This window comes from Candoia aspera, chromosome 3, assembly GCF_035149785.1.
Source record: "Candoia aspera isolate rCanAsp1 chromosome 3, rCanAsp1.hap2, whole genome shotgun sequence".
Lineage (NCBI taxonomy): Eukaryota > Metazoa > Chordata > Lepidosauria > Squamata > Boidae > Candoia > Candoia aspera.
The window spans coordinates 13,101,649-13,123,920 of record NC_086155.1 but is presented as its reverse complement, the minus strand read 5'-3'; the positions used below and the strand labels follow the sequence as shown (position 1 = coordinate 13,123,920).

General features: G+C 40.6%; 1 protein-coding gene across 1 annotated transcript in view; it reads right to left on the bottom strand.

Moving 5' to 3' along the window:
• Positions 1-22,272, bottom strand: part of APCDD1L (APC down-regulated 1 like) — a 44,010-nt gene that overhangs the window by 2,463 nt on the left and 19,275 nt on the right. The window contains exons 2-3 of the mRNA XM_063297004.1: positions 5,771-5,945; positions 3,785-4,346 (exon numbers count right to left, since the gene is read on the bottom strand). Coding sequence (XP_063153074.1) covers positions 3,785-4,346; positions 5,771-5,945 — 737 coding nt within the window. The remainder of the gene's footprint in view (positions 1-3,784; positions 4,347-5,770; positions 5,946-22,272) is intronic.

Below are 22,272 nucleotides of genomic sequence, written 5' to 3'. Positions count from 1 at the left end.
AATATCTCAGTAGAAACCACCTACTACTGAGAAGACCATCACTAGGTTCATGCTTTACACTAAACCACGGCTTGTTAAATCAACCCTAACTGATCAAGTTCACACAACATCCTAAAGTAAATTTTAATGAAGTACGTGATTGTGTAGCACCATGGAGGAATCCAGCTCATACATGTGTGTGCTTGGTAATATTTGTTTTGCCTAGCAGCGATTTTCAAGGTTCTCATTCAGAATCTAAGACTATGTAAAATTCCCTAAAATTGTGTTTTTCCCAGAGCTGCTATCCAAGACTACTTAAAGTTTCAGGTGCCTGGAACAGAAGCTGAGACCTTCTGTATGAGAAGTATGAGATCTGTTTTTCGAACAGATCTGCCTCCTTTTTTTCCACAGCTCCTTTCAGGGTTCTTGGCCTTCTCCAGAACGGCCTTCATACTTCATGCAAGTATGTATAGTACAGGCAGAGAAGAGGTTGGGAACATCAGATGCAGCGTTGTAATGAATGAGAACACTGCTCCGCTTTACATCAGCTTCACAAGGAAGGGTTTCAGCCTAGAACAGTGTTTCTTAAGGGGTGGTCCAAGGACCCCTGGAGGTCCCCCAAGACCCTCTCGGGGTCAGCGAAATATAAATTATTTACCAGATATTGAAGACATTTTCAAAAATTTAAAACAATATTACCCTTATTTTTTTTAATTTGTTAAAAAAAACACGGTTTTTTCATGAAAAATATATTATGTTAATATCTAATGAGCTGTTATTTTTACAAGATTCAGTAAAATAAATTATGCTATGAATGAGTCAATTTCAATCTTTAATATGGTAAGTATTGATAAGTATAACCCATACAAACAAAAGCTCTTTTTGGGTCCTCCATAACTTTTAAAAGTGGGGAGGGGTTCAGAGAGCAAAGAGTTTAAGAAACACTGGTTCATACTTCCAAAAATGAAAAAGTACAGCATACTTCCAAGTCCTAGCCGGAGGTTTACTATGCCAAGGTTAGGGGCTACTGATCACTTCAGAACAGATGAAACTTGCAAAGCCTTGTTTCCAGCCAAAAATCTCTCAATTTCACTTAAACAAAGCTCTCTCAATAGGACAGCATATAACTCTCTCCAGGCAGTGATATTGTCGATGGAACATAAGCAGTGTAGAGCTGTTAGCTGATTATCTGAAGTGCTGTAGCGAAGTCCCCATATTTCAGCGCACCTCAGACTGATTTTAAATTAATTTTACAAAGCATTCCTGCTTATCATCTGGTTTAACTCACACCTCCATGGTTTGGGCCCAAGATAACTCTGCTTTAATGCCAGTTTGAACATGTGTCTCGGGGGTGGTTTGTTTGTGTGTGATTCTACAACCCCAGTTGTTGCAACATTAAATAGGTGGAAAATCCATTTTTCTTCCTTCTCTCGCTACTCCTTCTTCCTGTTCCCATCTGGTAATGCTCATGAGGGTTTTTCTGCTGCAGTGCGACGAACTTATCTTAAAGATCAATCACCTTTCTGAATTGATTAGTTATGATTTTGATAAACACACACATTCTGGCAAGGAAACCAAGCTTCTGAGCAAAAACAAAGCAAAATAGGAACCAAGGCTGGCTGCGTAATCACATTTCAGCTGCACGAGAGTTGGGTTTCCAGGCCTGCTGTTAATTACATTCAGACCTATTTCCTCTACTAATGACATTTTCCTAAGGAATAATGGTGTACTGCATTTTCCTTGCTACCCCTTCTTCCCTAACCCTCCTCCTTCCTATGGACTTTTGGTGGGAACCAACAATAAAAGGCCAAAGCAATCATATTGCCTTTTGAAACACTGTCTTTTTGTTTTGTTTGTACCTTACAGACAACATGTTTCAAACATCAAAGCAATGTTTCCTGCTGAGCTAGGACATCAGGAATTCTCACTCCTACAACTGGAGTGCTGGGAGGGCTAGACTGTACCCCAGTAGTATTTTCATCCATAATTAATGGATTTTACTTTGGGCTCAGACCTGTGGACTTCAACTCCCAAAATTCTCCAGCCAGCCTTACTAGCTGGGGAATTCTGGGAGTTGAAGTCTACACACCTTCAAGTGGCCAAGGTTGAGAAACACTGGTTTAGAAGCAAAAGAGGACAGGTACAGTTAAGGAAACTACCTGATCCTGAAAATATTCTGGATGTTTTCAAACAGGAACTCTTGAGACATCACATTTTTATATAAGGTATTTCCGGCCCCCTACACCATTGCCATATGCTTGTTTTCTCCCTCTATTTTTGCCTTTATATTAGGAATTGGCAACTTTTTAAAGGGTCCCTGTGCTCATTCCGAAAACTAGAAATGATTTAAAAAATAAAATGGCACAAATGTCATGAAACTGTCAATTCCTGTAGGGATTTTAACAATCTCATCCCTGGGTTCTTGTGAAATTTTGGTGCTTTTGTGAGTTTTGCCGCATAGCTATCTGAGTGTACATTTGCAATGTGGTTTTTCATAAGATGAATGGGTTACCTATGTGGAACCCAAGGTAGTTGACTTCCACATGTAATGCTCTCGTAATTATAATTTACTGCCCTTTGTCTTTTCAAACCCATTCAGAATAGTCATGATATTGAGTTGCTGTGACTGTACAGGTAGTCCTCACTTAACAACCATTCATTTAGTGATGGTTCAGACTTACTACGGTGCTGAAAAAACTGACTTACAACCGGTTCTCACACTTACAACCATTGCAGCATCCCTGCAGTCATGTGATCACAATTTGGGCATGCATTTTGGGCACTTGGCAACCAGTTCTAATTTATGACCACTGCAGCATCCCATGGTCACATGATCGCCATTTTCGACCTTCCTGGCTAGCTTCTGGCAAGCAAAATCAATGGGGAGCTGCGTGATTCGCTTAACAACCACATGGTTCGCTTAACCCCCCGCTGTGATTAACTTAACAACCTCTGCAAGAAAGGTTGTGAAATCAGGTCAGATTCACTTAATGACTGCTTCAGTTGTGGTCATTAAGCAAGGACTACCTGTATCATTCCAGACTGCAAGGAAAAGAAGGTCTGCTTCACTTCCTTCTATTTAGAAAATTAACACTTATTTTGTTTCACACATGCACACTCACAATGCTTTTTGTTGTTGTTTCTTTTTAATAGAATCTTTTACATGCAATAATGAACTGTGAAGAGCTGCAAGGTATGTATCAGCCCTACAAGGTGGACCAGATCAGGAAACCGATTCCACATGAAGACTAGAAATATAGTTTATTGAGAGAGGCCACAGTAACAGTCTGATTGTGCTTTCCCCCCCCCTCCCTCTTATACCCCAGTGAGCCTGGGAGGAGCCAGCCTGAGTATCTTCTTAACACTACCTCATTTTCCAGGCTTAAGAAATGCTTCTGTCCTTGTTTCTCTAACAGCTTCTGAATATTCACTTCAAGGCCATTTCCATGGCTCTCTACAACATGCTTGTTCAGAGCCAGTTTGGTTAGTGGTTAAGGCAGCAGGCTAGAAACCAGGAGACTGGGAGTTCTAGTCCCGCCTTAGGCCTGAAAGCCGGCTGGGTGACCTTGGGCCAGTCCCTCTCTCTCAGCCCAACTCACCTCACAGGGTTGTTGTTGTGGGGAAAATAGGAGGAGGAAGGACTATTGAGTTATTTAGAAAAATAATAAAGGCGGGATAGAAAATAAATGAATGAATGAATGAATGAATGAATGAACGAACGAACGAATGCATGCATGCATGCATGCATGCATGCCATTCTGGGCATGGTTGACTAATGGACATTCCCTAAAAGCAGGGCTCTTACCATGGCGTTCTGCAGAGGGCGCTGATATCCTGTAGGCCGATAATGAAGCCTCTCCGACCATTCGGTGTGAATGTCCCCAAGATACAGCTCCTCAACCTGCCTGCTCCCTTGGTTGTGCTGGAGGAGCAAGGGCTGGTGGTATTTTTCCACTCGTACCAGGCTAAGCTCATGCATGGCAAAGCCAAGGCCAGGGGTGCAGTCCTCTTCCCCTTTAGCGCTCAGAAGCTCATAGAGGGCACTGGGAACCCACGTTCGTCCAGCTGGCAAAAACCCACTGCAGCGCACCCCCAAAGAAGTCTGGTTGATGCGGGCAACCGTTTCATGCATGGCTCTCTGGCTGTGGAAGACAATGCCAACTTTATGAAGGTGATAATCTGCTTCTGTCGCCCCTAAGGTGATCCAGGACGCTTGCCGAAGCCTGATTTTCCCTTTGATTACCAGAGAGTAGGTGGGCTCTCTGCAGGAAGGGTCACGGTAGTAAAACTGGTAGGCTTTGAAGAGGCGGTTGGCGAAGAACATGTATGACCGAGTAAGGAATTCAGGTCCGGGCCGCACCTCACACCTGAAGACAAGGGGAGAAGATTCCTGTTGTGTAACACTTACCAAATGTAGGTATGTGCCAACACCATATCATTAAACCAGTTAGAGATCAAGCATGATATAGTGGTTAAGCTGCTGGACAATTCAACAGAATTATTAAGAGGATAAATTTAGAGGGTTGAGTAGACCTCAGCAAAACATCTTGAGTTCCAGGAACAGCAGCCCAGTACCTATGGTTCCCAGTGTCACATCTGATTTCTTTCTTTAAAAAGGTTATTTTAATTTCAAACATTAATAGAAAACAGGCATGCTGCAAAGCAAAGTGTCAGCCGCTACCACCATATGTATTTACTAGAATACTTTTTGATCCCACAAAGTCCACTGCAAAGGGAGAAAACATCCTTGATAGCTCATTTGCCTTCTGGTAAATGGGTGCTTTGTGAATGGCCATGGTTACCAAGGCAGCCATCTTGTGACTTATTCAAGTCTGTGGTGCTTTTGCGAGTGCATGCACCAACCACTCCCCAAATCTCCTGTCCTGACAGAAAGAGAAACAAAGGAATAATTTACGGAGCAAAAGAAATCCACTATTTTGGAACAAGAATTTCATCACTTGTGAAATTCCAGAGCCAGCAAAAATCTGGCATTGTCCCATTTTTCCTCACAAAATGTCTGGTCTGCCAAGTCTCCAGGATTGGCTTAAGGAAAATATATGTGGCCGTCTGGATGGCCATGTGACAAATATTTTCCATTTTACCAAAGACGTTTAAAAATGGGAAGGGAGGTGATAGAGAAGCATCTGTGAGCTCTGAATTCCTACTTTAAAAACATGACTATCTTGTCAGGCAAGAGTGACATTCTGCGAGTTGCAGTCCATTGCATTTTGAGGGCTCAAATCTGGAGAACGCTGCATAATCAATAGCTTTGAAGTACAGTAACCTGAGGCTGGGCACTTAGGGAAATGCTTCTGTGTCCTTTTTCATGAGAAGTATTAAAGATTCTGCACCAAGACGGGAAGGTTCACACAAACCTATCTGGAAGTGGATCAAATAAGTGATCAAGAAACTTTTAGAGAACTTTAGAACTTTTTCAAATTCAAAATCTGCTGATGTATACAGGCTAATACTTTTTAAAACCTGGGATCGGGCGTAATGTCAAAAAAGCAATTTGCAGTTTTATATTTATATATTTTTCTTGCCTTCCTATCTAGAGGACTTTAAAGACCAATATATAGATACAGTAATCAGTGTCTTTAAAGTGCCATGAGATTCTTGGGGTTCTACTACAAGAGAGGAACATGTCTACCTCCCTGGAAATAAATACTCTCCACATTTAATAAATCAATTCTAATGAATGCAATGAATGAATTCAAATGCCCTGAATGTATTACACAGACATAATCTCTGTTCTGTTCAGCACCTCTGCATTTTAATACAAGCTTCATACCCTGTTGAGATCCAGTGACCTTCTAACCGTGGAGGCAGAACAGCTGAAATTCTCGCACCGTCCTGAAGGTGGCGCAATTGGTACTGGCACTGAGGCTCCCACTGTAGTTTTTCTGGACTGAGCTGGCTGGTATGTGATCTGGGGACATCCCATAGTTTCTTTCCAGATGCAAAGGCTTGAGAGAGAAATTAGATGTTTTAGGGTACGGATGTAGAGAACTCTCAGGAAACAGTGTTTCAGCTCATAAAAAGAAGTGACAGCATTTGCTAATAGATACTGCCTTTTTTGTCACCCATTTATACATTTTTTTTCAGGCTCTACAAAGTATGATCCCAAGATGTCACTTTTCCTCTGCAATTATATAGCAGGTCACAGTGATGTCCATTTTACTATTATGGAGAGGATGGTAAAATCAGGGTCTTGTTTGTAAGAGAACTGAAATAGCAACAGTAATAACTTTTAACATGTCATACTTTAATAATAATAGTTCCAGAGTACCAACAACATTGTCTCTTCTCGCATGCATCATCAGAAAACAAAACAAGCTTTTATTTTCTTTCATCTTATTTTACTTTTGCTTCTGAGCTACTGCTGTTACTCATAGGAACACGTAACTGCATTATTTGACTAAGATTTCTTTAATTGGTTAGCAGCTTCAATACGGTATTATTTATTATCATTGTTTTGTTATACTAATGTCTGTGAACTATGGATGGAAGTGGTAGATGAAATGAAGTCAATCAATCAATAACAAGCTTTTGAGTTTTATATTTGATTTGTATTTTTGGTAAGCCTCCCTGTACGTAAACCATCTGTTGCTGAAGGACTGTCCAGTGGAAAGTGGTAGGGGGGAGAGAGACATAAACAAACCTAGTACTGTCTGCAATGCTGCAATCAATCTCTCATTTTTTATTTTATCTCTGCAGGTTGAGCCAAGAGCTCGAAATTAAATATGCTGACCTCCATTTCCAACTACCGTGTTCTATTTACAGGAGGTAATTTTCTGGTGTTCAGCAAGGAACATCCTGGCAACACTTTTTAAAAGTTTGGTTCTAATTAAAGCAGCAAGAGACCAAGTCTGGCCCTCAACTTCCACTCTGTGGATAAAACCAGAGCAGTGCTTTAAAGCAGCCTTTTCCAACCTGGCACCCACCAAAACTTTGGCTGCTGCAGTCCTAACACCTTCTGGATGACACCAGTTGAGAAAGGTTGTTCTCCTCTCTTGAAAATATTTATTGCCGACCACTATTACAGGCATAACCAAAGAGAGCCATGGAGAGAGAGGAAAATCTCAAGGCCTGTTCCTAAAGTAGGGATGAGCAACCCGTGGCCCACATGTAGATCTCCAGCACCCCAAGACTGAGCTGTTAATATCTGGTGACAAAATGGCGATTTGGGGTGGTACTATTTTACTTTTCTCAAAAATAAGTATAGCAATGTGAGTAGGATGCCCATGGGTAGGTTTCCTCTCTCATTTCCATCCTTAACCATCTACCCCCTCCACAAAAACAAAACAAAACAAAAACCTGGGATGAAAAATTATCCCATAATTGTGGAGTCCTTGGTGCTCTCTGAGCTTGGTTGATTAATTGCAGACGTTTCATTACCAGACTAGGTAACATTATCAGTGCATGTTACCTCATCGGGTAATGAAACATCTGCTAACAATCAAGCTCAGAGAGCACCAAGGACTCCACAGTTCAACCCTGAGCTACACTTATTCTCTTCTATTGGTATCCCATAATTCCCTGAGATGTTGCCATTTTTTGAATGGCCTGGTAGACAGTCGAGGACTGAGTAGCGGCTCCCCGTCCAGAAAAGGTTGTCCTTTTCAAAAAGGCCAAAGGATGACAAGGGAAGAAGCTCAAGAGTCACGTGCCTAAAAAGACCTCAATCCCCAAGGCCACTTCATTCTCAGCTGGCCATAGTTCCTCATCCTGCACTGTTTACAAGACAAACCCATATTATTACTGGAGACAGCTGTCTACATCTGTGTGTGATCTGCAACAAAAAATGCAATGAATCTTCATCCAAATAATAGTGACTGCTTCTGTAGAGTAATATAAATCCAGCTCCTTCCCTGTCTGATTTTGGACAACTCCCACATCAGCCTTAATTACAGCCAAAGTGGTATGATGGGAACTGCTATCCATAACATCTAGCAAGCTTCGTGCTTGGAAAGATGACTATAACCTCTAAAAAAGAGAAGGCGGCCAATTTTCCTCATATTTTCCATAAAACAGTTCCTGAGATGTGCCTGAAAAGGTTCAGTTCTTGTTTGGGAGCAAAACTTTTCACTTTTTAAAAAAAGTATTAGCCAAATAAAGCTTCTGAATTACACAAGAGTTCTTTATTCAACACAATAAGCTCTTAAAAGCTCTGCAAATTCTAACTGAAAACATGGATTAGGTTTTGGACAATTATACCCCACCTCTATATCCCCTTAGATCTATTTGTTGTCTTTCCTTTGGCAATTTGCTGTTCAGGAACAACAGCTGAAGTAGAGAAATCGCAACATAGGAACATTAAAATTTTCCCGTTGTCTTTCCACAAGGAGAGTGCTGTAATTTTGTCACTTACCTCATTTCCCAAAGCAGCGGATGTTCCTGGCTTGAGCAAGTCCTGCAGCTAAATCAAGCCTTTAAGTGGAATTTTAATACCACTAAACAGTTGTCTTGGTGCGGCACACTGTTATGGCTGTCCTTTATTAAATTTTCTTCTTTCCTTGGTTCTTCAACTTCAAAGTAAAATCCCAAGTATTCAGGGAAATTTCTAAGAGATCTATTGGTTTTCCTGCCACCACCATCACTTCCTTTTCTGGTTTGGAAGTTCATTTGTTTTTCCCCCCCTTTATTTACATGCATCACATAACACCACTTGTAACATGGGGAGAATATGGAATAACACACTTTTTTATATATCATATGAACAAGGAATCAAATTAAGTTCTATTATGTAACTTTTATACAGGTCCCTTTAAGATCACGATTTAAAATTTTAAACTTTTAATCAAGTCTCTTTAAGATTGCAATTTAGATTAACTTCTTTAGCGTCTTCTCTTAACTCTCATAGCAAGATGATTCCTAGTAACTCATATCGTACTAAGAGTATGTATCGTTCCTTTCCATGGCCATAATTACCTATTCCAAAACCTGTTACTCTGATGGTTGGAGGATTTCTTTGGGCTAGGACTCTGAGCCTCTCTCAGATGCATCCTTCTACCCACACCTCCAAAATCACTCTCTGTTCAGCCCATCATCTCTGCAGAATTTAAACTGGGCCTTCATGTCCTATCACCATTCTTTAAGTGACAGTTCTGATAATCCCACCTCTCTCTAGCAGAAGATCCAACCCCCATCTCCCGACACCTTTGTATATCAGGCTCGCTTCCTTAATATTTTGCAGACTTCCAGCTGAGATATCTCATTGGTGGAGCTAACTTGCTTCCTTTAAAAAAATCCATATGGTAGAACCGATACTGTACAACAGGCTGAAATGGTCATCAGTGTTGGGTCATAAGATACGGACAACCCCAACCTTACTGGCCTCTCAGAAGGTTGTGAAGACCTGGCTCTTCTTCCAGGCATTGGGGGCCAGGCAGTTAGTCTGGGAGTTCCGATATGGATGGATGTTGTAGGTATTGTGTTTTTAATGGAAGGGAGTTGACCCGGGTTTTGTTGCTGTTATTTTGTTGAAAGTTTTATACAGTTACAGTACGTTTGCCACCCGCAGTTTTGTCGTATAGATGGGCAGTCTTATCAATTAATCAAATTAAAAAAAAAGTCTTACAAGGTGGACTATCCCAAAACATGCAAGTCATTCCTGCCACTTTCAGTTCTCCCATCTATCAAAGCAAGAGAAATCACTCCCCACTTAGATTTCTCTCTGCCATATATTACCTACTGGAGACTTGGTCCAGAGGATTGCAACATTGATCCCAATGCCAAATAAATGCAGGGGGGACTGATGCAACTTGACTCACCCCAGAAAAACCTTCCTCTTTTTATCTGAAGCTCCAAGGATGTTACAGAATAAGGAAAAGGTGTTGGAAGGGGCAAGTGAAATTATTATCATTATTATTATTAATAATTTTATATCCTGCCTTTATTATTTTTATAAATAACTCAAGGTGGTGAACATACCTAGTACTCCTTCCTCCTCCTATTTTCCCCAGAACAACAATCCTGTGAGGTGGGTTGGGCTGAGAGAAAGTGACTGGCCCAAGGTCACCCAGCCAGTTTTCATGCCTAAGGTGGGACTAGAACGCACAGTCTTGTGGTTTCTAGTCCAGCACCTTAACCACTAGACCAAACTGGCTGCTATCATCATCATCATCATCATCATCATCACCATCATCATAAATTATCAGAGACATGCAGCAGTTCAAAGGGGAAAAAAAGAGTAAGGATTAGAAAGATAATGAGCACAGCTTAGGCACATTGCAACATTTTCACTTCAAACACTGGTTTCACCATTTAGGAAATTTAGGAGATATATGTTTCTGCTTCCACTGAATGGGCCACTACCCTTGGGAGGGATTTCCATAAAGGAGGGGCTGCCACTGAAAAGGCCCTGTCTAAAACATTGAGCAACTTGGCTTCTCCAGAGAATGAGAAATATAAAAAGGGTCCCAATGAGGATGGTAACTTGTGGGAAGTTTCATAGGAAAGGGTTGTGTATTTCTTATATCATTTAGGGCTTTGTTGGTTGAAGCCGGTAACTTGAGATAGGCCCAGAAATAAATGGGAAGCAGTATAATAACCAGGATAAGGTGCTCTACCAAGCAGACAATTGACAAAACACAGCTGCCACATTTGATTGGAACTGGAGTTTCAGTACATTTTTCAAAAACACTCTGTATAGAGTGTGTTCCTGTAATCAGGATGAAAAATGATTAAGGGCAAATCAATGTGGCCAGATGTTTTCTTTTTCTCTAATGTTAGTAGCAACCAGTTCACCAGGTGAAGCTGAATAAAGGCACTCCTGGACCAGACAGCCCCTAGGCTGCACAGCTGGTCTTTCAGCAGGGAAGATAACACATCCGCAATAGCTGGTACTAAGGCTTCATTGTATTCACCCAAATAAGTATCTTGTTATTTAGAGTCTCTTTTACATCTACTGGTAAAAGATGCATTGCAAAGATTCCCGCGGAAGTCCATAAAACCTCCCTGATACATATTTTCCAAAAATGAACTAGAGTTAGAAATGAAAAGAGAACAGCATCACTCATTATAATTAGCAGCTCCAGAATAAGGCAAACACAGAGTAGTTCAAATTCCAGAATAGTTACAGATAATTATGGGAATACTGTTAAGTACAATCTATCCTCAAATCTCCCAGCTTTTAGCTGGAAATTTAAACAAGACAAATACACATCTCAAATAAAAATACATGTAAAAGAAGCTAACATAAGTTTAAAGGAGGCTACATTATTGTGTTCGGCTCAATATTTTATATAATAGCTCCCAAGCACTCCATAATCCCTGTTTGATCATCTGCAACTGTTGTCATCAAAACTGGTAATTTATACATGGCTCCTACCAGGCACCAGTAAGTTTGTAAAAATGCTGGCAGCACAAACCACAGCACATATGGAACCAAGATTTGGAATCAACAGGGCCCTTTCTAAAGAGTAAAGACTGCTCTCTGAACATCTGAGGCAAACAGACTACTTTCCACCAGCAAGTAACAAAATGGTTCAGAGAAAGAAACAAGGAATTCTGGAACTGAAAAAGGGGATTAACCCTTCTTTCCTCGATAGTGCTAGGAAAGAATGACAAAGAATGGTCTAGGAGATAAAGTTAATCCCTGATTTATCTTAGAGCAAAGAGGATGTCCAGATTAAAAAAAAAAGTAGCAAAACTAGAGGAGAAATCTAGATTTCAAGGCAAGACATGCATATGGGCACTTTACCCTGCTACCATTTTCAGTCCCTAAATCTTCAGAAGTAGCTGGAAGCCAATCTGTGATCATCTTCATTTCTGCTGGTATGAAATGGCAAGAAAGAAGAATGGAAATCGCTGTCCTGCACTGGGTTCCTCCACGTCCTGGAACAACAAAAGTCCTCTCTCTACACAAAATGAAAACAAGGAAAGTGAGTAGGGACTTTACATACGGGCTCATGGGCTGCTGAAGCAAAGAAGGAAATTGACAAAATTCTTGTGGACTTCTCCCCCACTCCCTTGTCTGGACTACTGATGGGGAGCTGCAAAGCCTTCAAGTTAGCATTTCCCTTAGAAGACTTGAAGCTCAGGAGTCAAAAGAATGAGGCGAGGCAAGAATTCCGCTGGGAAAGATGCCACAGTATCTCAAGGAAAACCACCTTAGCTTTAGAGCAGTTTCAGCTGCAACTGAATCAACTGAGATCTAATGCTTCTAGACCTGGTCTCAGGATTGGCTGAAACAATGGAATCAATAATTTCACCTGGAGAGGAAATTGCAGACAGAATCTTGGCTTCTTGACCACTTCACAAAAGCCATGCTACAATTGCCAAATATCATTGGTCTCAACCAAACAGTGCCATTCCAGGTTGCAGATGGACATGCTTCACCATTGTATTATTTTCTTTCTCAAGGCTATTGACTTACCAAGCAACAGATTAGTGGACTGGCAGTTGATTTTACCTGTATCAGCAGTTTAGTAGGAATAACTCCTTTCGAGCAAATCAGTGCAGGAAACCTGCCTCTTTTGAGACTGATCAACAGATGAGATGTATCAACAAAGAGGCTCTGGGATCTTGGTCTTTTTTCAAGCCTCTGGCTTGGCTGTTTGTTCCAGGACAACATGCATTCTTGAGCAAGGCATCAGGTAATGTCAGGAAAAAAAAACCAAGGCACCACTACATAGGAAAAAAGAGCCGGCCAACCTCCACTCTTCTAATGAGTGGCCCCAGATCTTCAGGGACCCTCTACAGGCATATTGTCCAGCATCTGTTCCAGAAGACACTACAGATTTAATCCAGGATTCTACAACCAGGTGCTCTGCAGATGTTTTGGGATAACAACTCTCAGAAAAATCTCAGCCATAATAGCCACTGATATGATTGGGAATTCTTAAGAGTTGTAGACAAAAGCCACATCATCCTGGTAACAACATCTGAAAATGCAGTACTAATGGACTAGAATCATTGTTTACATCAGTAAATGCCTCAATCAATGTGATTATTTTGGTTGTCTACTGATGATGGCTTATGGCCCAACTATATGCACACTAACATAGTTGAACGGGTGTGTACTGTTGCACTTTGATTGAATCCTTATTATGTGTCCTTGGCAAATGCATCAAGCCAGCATTGTTTTATATCTCAGACACTTTGAAAAGATGATCATGGAGTCTAACACATTATTTTTAAAAAGCCTCTTTTTTCTGAATTAGAGATAAGGGGAAAAAAGAAAAGCACAGCCATTAAGATGCTTTTCTTTCTGTGGAATTGGCCATTAGAGTGAAGTAAGCAGCACGGATGGGATGAGGTAGGAGAGAGCGTTCATAAACATTCCAACTGCTAAAACAAAGCTCTGAGAATGTATGCAATCCAATTTCTTTAGGAAAGAGAGAAGGGAGAGTCAGTTTGGCTGAGATGGAATTTTAGACAACCCTTACTGGTAGGAATAGTTTTGTGGGACTGAGGACTTCCAAGAAGATTGGGGAATTCAGAAAGCAGAGAGTTTAGAGGCAAAGTAACACCACAAAGGAAGCCAAGTATGGCTTTGAGAAAGCAGGGGAGAGATGAGAGTGTAAGGGACTGCAACTTATAAAAGAGGGATTAACAAGTACAGAAGGAAGTAATCTAAGAAGAAAACTGTGGAAAGCTAGCCCAGTCTTTCCTAATGCAATTCCCAGCCAGTCCTCTGTTGCCTAGGAATTCTGGAAAACATGCTCCTGGTGTATCTGGAGGGCTTCGATTTAGAATACGTTGTGCTCTGGCATCAGTTTAAAGTCACTGAGCTAGATTAAATGCTGACTCTTGCAGACTGCCTGCCTAGCTTCCCAAAGGAGGAAGACTGTTTATCATGGTTTTCCCTCTAAATTCATTTTGTGACCTAGATTTCACATAGTGATAGGAAAGAGGGTTGGAGAAGAATTTTGGAAATGGCAAGGTTGGAACAAATCTCTCTGCATTCAAAACCTGCTCTGCTGCTAAGCTTCAAGCTCAAACCAACTTAGAATCTCAAGTTGGTTTATAATGGTGCAGAACCATACCAGGAGTTCTCATTATCACTTTCTCTCCTCCTTTTCTTCCCCAAATTTAATAGACAGTAAATATAACAGCAGAGAGCCAGTTTGGGGTAGTGGTTAAGGCACTGGACTAGAAATCGGGAGACGGTGAGTTCTAGTCCCACCTTAGGCACAAAGCCAGCTGGGTGACCTTGGGCCAGTCACTCTCTTTCAGCCCTAGGAAGGAGGCAATGGCAAACCACTTCTGAAAAACCTCGCCAAGAAAACTGCAGGGACTTGTCTGGGCAGTCTCTGAGAATCGGACACGATTGAATGAATAAAAAAAAAGGTAACAGCAGCCAAGGCTGTAGCCAAGGTCCATTTCTAAGCTGCAGCTGCTCTGCCAACATGATTTTTTAAGATTTCTCTTTTATATTGATTCCCAACTCTTTCCTTTATTCTGTAGTGGAGACTTCTGAGTGTATACAGAGCCTGGCCTGAGGCTTCCTGGCCACTTCCATTTACTGAGAGCTTCAGTCACCTGGCCCCTGTCTTGAGAAAATGCAGGTTGAAGAAATGCTTCCTTTACTGAATTTTATTTTGTTTATTTGATTTCTATAGCCTCCCATCTCAACAAGTGACTCTGGGCAGTGTACAATCATTATTATACTTGGAAAAAGTCAAAGCTTCTGCACAAACTTTTATCAAAGATCTGTACTGCGAAAATCGTGTAGTTTGATATGAAGCCCTTCAAAATACTCCACTGCAGTGTTTATTCAAGTGTGGCCCCAGGACCCCTGGTGGTCCCCTAAGACCCTCTCAGGGGTCCACAAAATCAAAATTATTTGCCAGCCTATGTTGAAAAATAATACAATATTAAAATCCCATCAAATAGTTTTTAATATGGTAAATATCGATAAATATAACCCATACAAACAAAATCTCTTTTGGGGCCTCCCATAATTTTTAAAAGTGAGGAGGGGTCCTAAGAAAAAAAGTTTAAGGAACACTGCTCTGTTGCAATTATAGCTAGAAACTCACACAGACTTCCTATTTCCACCACACGAGGGCACCTCCAAAATCAGTTGTTGGCAATGAGTGACACAGAGCTTATACCAGAGTAATTTAAAAATTAAGCTGAACATTGAAGTGGAAAGTAATGAAAAATAAAGATAGCTGCAATAAGACAGCTCCCTAACAATGCCTCCAAAGTTAGCTCTTTAAGTGGTAAAACTAAACTCAAGCTCAACTCTTACTTATTCTCCTTGTTGGAAACAGTATTCATTTCCTATCTCCAACCGGAGAATTTTAGGTAGCTTCCTAAGCGCGCAGAACAGAAACAAAAGCAGCATGGCAGGGGAGACCAGGAGCCTAGTCCATAAGGTTTCAATAAAATGCTTTGCTTAGGAAAGCAATGGAGCAAAACCTAAGTTTACAAAACGAGATTTTAAATGAAGAAATAAGTGCTTTAAAAACACTGAGCTCTTACACTATTGCAAAACAGTCAGACTTGGCAGAGATTGTAAACGGATGTCACTCTGGAGTACAGGCAGATAAAAAGAAAATGGAAAAAGGTATTATGAGGAATAGTGAAAAAGAATATACACATCATGAATATCATCTATAATTGTTGTTAAAAGTATATATCTAAAAGCTACAAATCAGGCCATTACACTCAACATCCTGGAAAAGAACTAAGTATTATTTATGCCTAAACTGGCTTAATGCACTGCTTTCTCTGGGAGGCTTCCTTTATATAATATTTGGAAACAACAGCTGGCGCAGATGGTGACCAGAACACTTTGAGATGCTTGCTTTTTACATCTTACTATACTGATCCTGGTCAATCCCCAAGAGTTCACTCTTAATATATGTTCCCAATTAAAGCAGCAGGTTGTTATTTAAAAATAACTTGAGGGTGTTCTATAAGAATTGCCTACTACCATCAATTTGAGGGAGCCTTGTATTTCATCACTAGCTAGCCATTATATATGATTTTATAACATCAGGGCCTATTTGGTGGCTGCACCCTAGTTATCAAGCTTTCACCCTACGGTGATATGGTGATTTAGGTAACCTCTTCCCTGATTTCTTTAAGCAGATAATTAAGACATTTATATTTCACCAGATGTTTAATGAGTTTCAACTATGTGGGAACTTTGTTGGGTTTTAATTCCCTTTTTGTGTTTGCAAAGGGGTAATTTTTTTTTAATTACACCACAATGGGGCTTTAGTGTTGTGAACCATCTTAAAGGCCTTTGCAGGGCTGGAAGATATTATATACATGATTCTATTAAGAAATACTCTTTATCACAAAAACAGTTCGGTATCCTTGGAGAGATCTTGAATTTGAAATGGAGAAGCCTCAGGCAGGCAAAGAGATTGCACTGTAGCCTCTTCACTCTAAGTTCTCTGTTCTTAAATTGCTTCTCCAGAAGTGGAAACACAACGATCAGCTATCAGGGTTTCTGTGTACATTTATGTGCAACAAGTCATTAGATCAGTTGTTTCTCAACCTTGGCAGCTTGAAGATGTGTGGACTCCAACTCCCAGAATTCTCCAGCCAGCCTTGCTAGCTGGGGAATTCTGGGAGTTAAAGTCTACACATCTTCAAGCTGCCAAGTTTGAGAAACACTGCATTAGATCCTCAATTCATATACTGCGCCAACTGGAGTACCACTAGGATATATGGGAAGTAGTTAAGTACAAGCATTCTTACTTCTGACTAGGCTTATTTATTTAGCTAAAAGTTCTGTGCTTTTCCCAGCCCACACACTACAGGATGCCTGGGATGGTTGTCCCACAGTGGGAAAGCGTGGTGAAGTTAGCTGGACTTCTGAGTGATAAAAAGAGAAAGCACACTCACTTTTTAAAAAAGTATTTATGTATTGGATCTATGTAAGAACACACCATCAAGATAAGCCTTAACTGGGTGTCATAAGAATGGATTTAAAAACCCCAGTGAAGGAGAACCAAATCATATGAGGAAATTGCATTGGTCTTGCAGTTAAATTTGGATAACAGCAGCAGCTCTTAAAATAGCTGAAGAACAAAGTAGTCATAGTTAGGTATTTAAAAAAAAATGTTTTGTGCAGGGAACATAAGCCATCCCTACGAATTCCAGTCTCCCAGTCTGAATGTGGTTACAGCGCACCTCTTCCATTCCGAGGTTTAGAGAAGACTGTACCTGCGTTCAACCAAACATGAATAGTGATGTTGTCACTCAACAGCAGTAGACCATGGTGAAAGGATCAGTACGTGGAACCCCATGTCCTTCTCATAAATATATATGAATATTTTGTGTGGTCACAATTTTTTTCCTATATATTACATCTATAACTGAAATGTCACCTTCCTGCTGCAAAGACATGTGTACTTTTGGTATGCACAGTGTGGGCAAAGGCCCTTTTTACTACTTGAAAAGACCCTGCTAGCCCTTTGAGTAGTCCAGACAAGAAGCACAACAATGAATACTAGCTCTATCTTTATTGTAAGGTACATTAACAGAATCTTGCAAGTCTAAAACTATTTCTCCCCTCCTTTCCTTTTACTCTCCAAAAAACTAGGGAGGGTCTCTTCTGAAACACTTCCCATGCTGCTCCTGTTTCTATGGGCTGAGACACCTTTTGCATGACAGCTATCTGGTCTGTGGCTCTTCCTCCTATCTCCCAAGGTCATTCCCACATACCATCACATCCTCACATTGTGTAGAAACAGCTTCCCAGTCAAAGATACTGCTGTCTACAGACTAAAGGCCAGCTGGAAATTCAGACCATTTTACTTCCTACCTTTTAATCCCATTTTGCAAATAACTGTTTCCCAAAACAACTCACATAATTTAAAGTCAGACCAGATTCTCAGGTTCACAATCTTTTAAAAAATGCAAAACTCACAATGAATGGGAAATGGAGGGGGAGAAGTTCTTCAAGGCCAGGAAAAAAAAATTAGGGAGCAAAATACTATTTCTATACCGTCTAGGATGATCTTCTCCTGCTCATGTTGTTGCTTCACCAGCAACTGATGGCTCTACTTCTCTGACAGATAGATGAAATCAAAGTATGCTATCCATAACAACTATCTTAGAAGCTGAGGGTTTCATCTAGTAGAGAGGGCAAAGCAAGCTTCTCGTAGTAGCTGCTGCAATTGGGGCCAATGCAGCTGGTCTCCCCTTGCCATGATGATCTTCCCAGAAAACAAGTACAGCATCCATGGCCCCTCAGCCCCATGAACCCCAGGCAAAATCAGACCATGATGCTTTTTGAATCTGCAGACCAGGGAAATCACCGATAGGAAGCAAGAATTGGGAGCTCAAATCCCAACATACCTCAGTGTCGCCAACTGAGGGGAGGCCAAATTACCGGACATGATTTCAAATGTGGGAGCTTTTGAAACCAAAGTAGTTAAGTCCCTTTCCACTAAATGATGTTCCCAGACCTCCACTCCCTTGCAGAAGAGACAGCATCAAAAGGAAACAGGACTGCTTATTCTGGAGTTAAATATGTCATCCTGGCATATACCGGGATGGAACCTCTTTATTAGTGGTGGCTGTGGTCTTTGATTTTAAGGACATATACATAGATGCACGCTTTTTCCCTTCCTTCTCTGGAGCGTTTTGAACAGTACAACTATTAATCAGATTTCCAAAATGTTTCCCGTGTGTAAATAATTAAGCCTGATCGCAAAAGTAAAAGGAACACCTACCACAGAACAGTAAAATAAATAAGAGGTTTAGTCTGACTGACAGAAACTGATGGCAAAACTAAGGCGCAGCAAAAGGATTTATTAGATGGTGGGGAATGTTTTTGATATTAGCTAAAATGGAAAGAACTTTAGATGAACTGTCTGACTAGCACATGGGATGGAAACTGATAAATATTCAAAGGCTGCAATCATGAAATGATTTTTTTTTTAATATGGCAGAAAGAAATGTTTCAGCAGGATGGAATTACAAAAGGCAAGATCCTCTCTGAATAAGAAAAGGAATATCATACTTATTCACCCTGCCAAACCTCAGAGAAAGATTGCAAGAGAATTCTGATTCGGTAGCATGATTTTAAAAATGAACCATGGCATAAAATGTTCAACAGGAACAATGCAGTGACTCTGTTCATGGGACATCTGTAGCTAGGTCAGGAGGGGAGCTTGTCATGCAAACTGCTAAATCCACTCATGCTGGGGTTAGAGGAAGTTTATTTTAGCCCAAAACAGCCCCAGGATTGTTTGGATTAAGCTGACTTCCATGGTCAGCCGCATGGTGTGATCCAGCAACAAAGGTTAAGCTTATCTTCCCACTGTCAGCATAGAGATGAAATCCTAGAGTAGTGTTTCTCAACCTTGACAACTTTAAGATGTGTGGACTTCTATACCATCTAGGACAATCTTCTCCTGCTCATGTTGTTGCTTCACCAGCAACTGATGGCTCTACTTCTCTGACAGATAGATGAAATCAAAGTGTGCTATCTATAACAACTATCTTAGAAGCTGAGGGTTCTGGGAGTTGAAGTCCACACATCTTAAAGTTGTCAAGGTTGAGAAACACCGCCCTAGAGCAACCCCACCAAAACAAGGTCATTCTAAGGACTCAGTCTCTCTTTCCACTTTGCTTTTTGTTACCCCCAACACAGTCCTATGGAGAGGCAAAACAGGTTAGAAAAGGGTGAGAGCAAGCAAGCCTCCTCCAATTCTGCTGATGGTGGCATTGATCCTGACTGGGCCTCCAAAGATTTGCAAGCATTTTTGTTGGGCTATATTAGAGCAGTGTTTCTTAAAGTGTGGTCCTAGGACCCCTTGGGGTCCCCCAGGACCTTCTCAGGTCTTTTTACTCTCTCCATGTGGTTTGTATATTTTAAATTTTGGATATATTTTTATTTTCGATAATGACTTTTTATATTTTTATAATGATTGTTTTTTATATATTTGTTGTTTTATTCAATTGTTGTATGCTGCCCAGAGTCACTTTTTGTGAGATGGGCGGCCATGATTAATTTATAAAATAAATAAAATCGAAATTAATTCCCAGCCTATGTTGAAAAATTATACAATATAAAATCCCATCAAACACTCATGAGAAATGGTGGCTGTAGTGAATGCATCAATTTTAATTTTTAATACAGTAACTATTGATAAATATAACCCATACAAACAAAAGTTCTTTTTGGGTCTTCCATAATTTTTAAAAGTGGGAAGGGGTCCTGAGGGCAAAAAAAGTTTAAGAAACACTGCTTGAGAGGAAAGGGACACCAGACACAGCCCCTCAAGTGCTTTTAGCTAGTGGAAAGTCATTGGAGAGGGCAGCTCTGCTCCCTTTGACGTGGTGACCCTCATTTGAGTGGACAATGGGGCTGGAGCACTTCCCCCACGGTAGTAGCCAGCTGAGCCGGCTCTGGGGTGTGAACACAGATCATCACAGCAATACATTATGGGCAAACCCAGAGAACTGTTTTTCACCATCTTTTGTTGCAAAAAAAAAAATCCCACCAAACTTTGTGACTGTGACATGCTTGAACAGATCAAACTATGCTAGGTGGAACTGAAAAGTTGCCTTAATCATTTTTAAGGCCAGCCTCAATAAAATTGCAGACGATGCTCCCAACAAGTTCAAAATGAAAAACACACAAACAAAATGATGGGGAAGAACACATCAGTTTTTCACTATTCCAAATTGTAATCAACTAAAGCTTAGCTGATTTTATGATGAGGGGCCAATATCTGTTTGTTAGATTTACTGTCTATCCTGCCTTTCTTCCAGGAGCTCAAATCCATGTAGTTAGCATTCCCTCCTTCAGTTCTTCTTCCTGCAGTAACAATCATGTGAGGCATGTTGGGTTGAAAAACAATGACTGGTTCCAAGTCACTCAGTGAGGTACATTTTGGGTCTGTTTAATCCCTACATCACGAGGGGAAACTGAGGAGCACAAGTTTTAATAAAGAAGATTGAAATTTAAGGGTATTCTTTAATTTTTTTTAAACTAGTTTTAGTTCTCATGTTCTAAAATAGAATGGAAATGATTACCCCCCTACACACATACACATTTAATAAAATATGAAAGCTTTGGTTCATTAAATTTGAAATTCTTATGCAGATTACTCCATACAACATGCTATTGCATAAAATGGCTAGTTTGGTTTCAGTTTAGTGTGTGTGAACCTAACCAAGGTCTTCAGTCCTTCAAAAGCAACAAGGGGTCAAATGAGTAATAAGTACATTTAAATTTAAATGGACTAATTGGGCATTCAGCAGATGATAACAAAATTAAAAGGGTTGTGAAATTACTTCCTACCTTGGCCACTTCACCTTCCTAAAGTGGGTAACAGTAATAATTTTTCCCAGGTAGATCGAACTGGCCATACATTTTCATGCACTTGTTTTACAGTAGTCCTCGCTTAGCAACCACAATTGGGACTGGCAACTCTGTTGTTAAGCACCACAGTCACTAAGCGGAAAATCACGTGACCGCGACTTACAATTTTATTTCCAAGTTCTCTATTAACTCTGCCTGTCACAAGCCTGTTGGGAAGCACACAAATGGCGATCACACGACCACAGGAGGCTGCGACAGCCGTAAATGCGAGGATTGGTCACAAAGTGTTTTTTTTACAGCATTGTAACTTTGAACGGTCACTAAACAAGGCAGTTGGTAAGCAAGGACTACCTGTAAAGTAGCTACAATCTAAAGTATCCTCTCAAGAGTTTGCAATTTACAGTACTTTAAGAGTTTCTCATGCTTACTGATAACACAGCAAGGGATGAATTTTGATAACACAAAAGAGAGCTTTTCCGTTCAGAATGTGTACTATGCACAAAGCACATTAGAGGTTGTCAAGGAAAAACCTAGGCTTAGAAAGCTATTAAAGTGATACATGCCACAGCACCAGTGACATAAACCAAAATAAATGAGAGAGGGGACATGTTTCACTTGGACTTAACAACGGGCTAAAAGGAAAAATGCTTATTCAGTCGAAGCACAGAACTGATGTTGTTTCAAGAGGCAGGTTCTGGGGGGAACTGTTTGTTAGGGTGTGGTTTGTAGATAGTCTGAAATTTCAGTCTACCGTTTTGCCTGCCAGCAGTGGCCACTACTGATGCATTCCAGCTCCCTCGAATGTCATCGACAGACATTTCAATTAAACTTCAAGTTGACGTTCAACCTGGCTTGAACATAATCTAATAACAGAAGCTGTGCTCCCTGAAATTATACCAAAGCTTAGGACTTCCTCATCACAAATGCAGACCCTCATTTAGATTTTGCACTGATTTTTCCAGGTGGTCTATTTTTGATGGAATGGGGACGTCATTCAGTAACTGAAAAATATGTCTATATTGAGGGAAAAGGGTAGTGAAAATAAC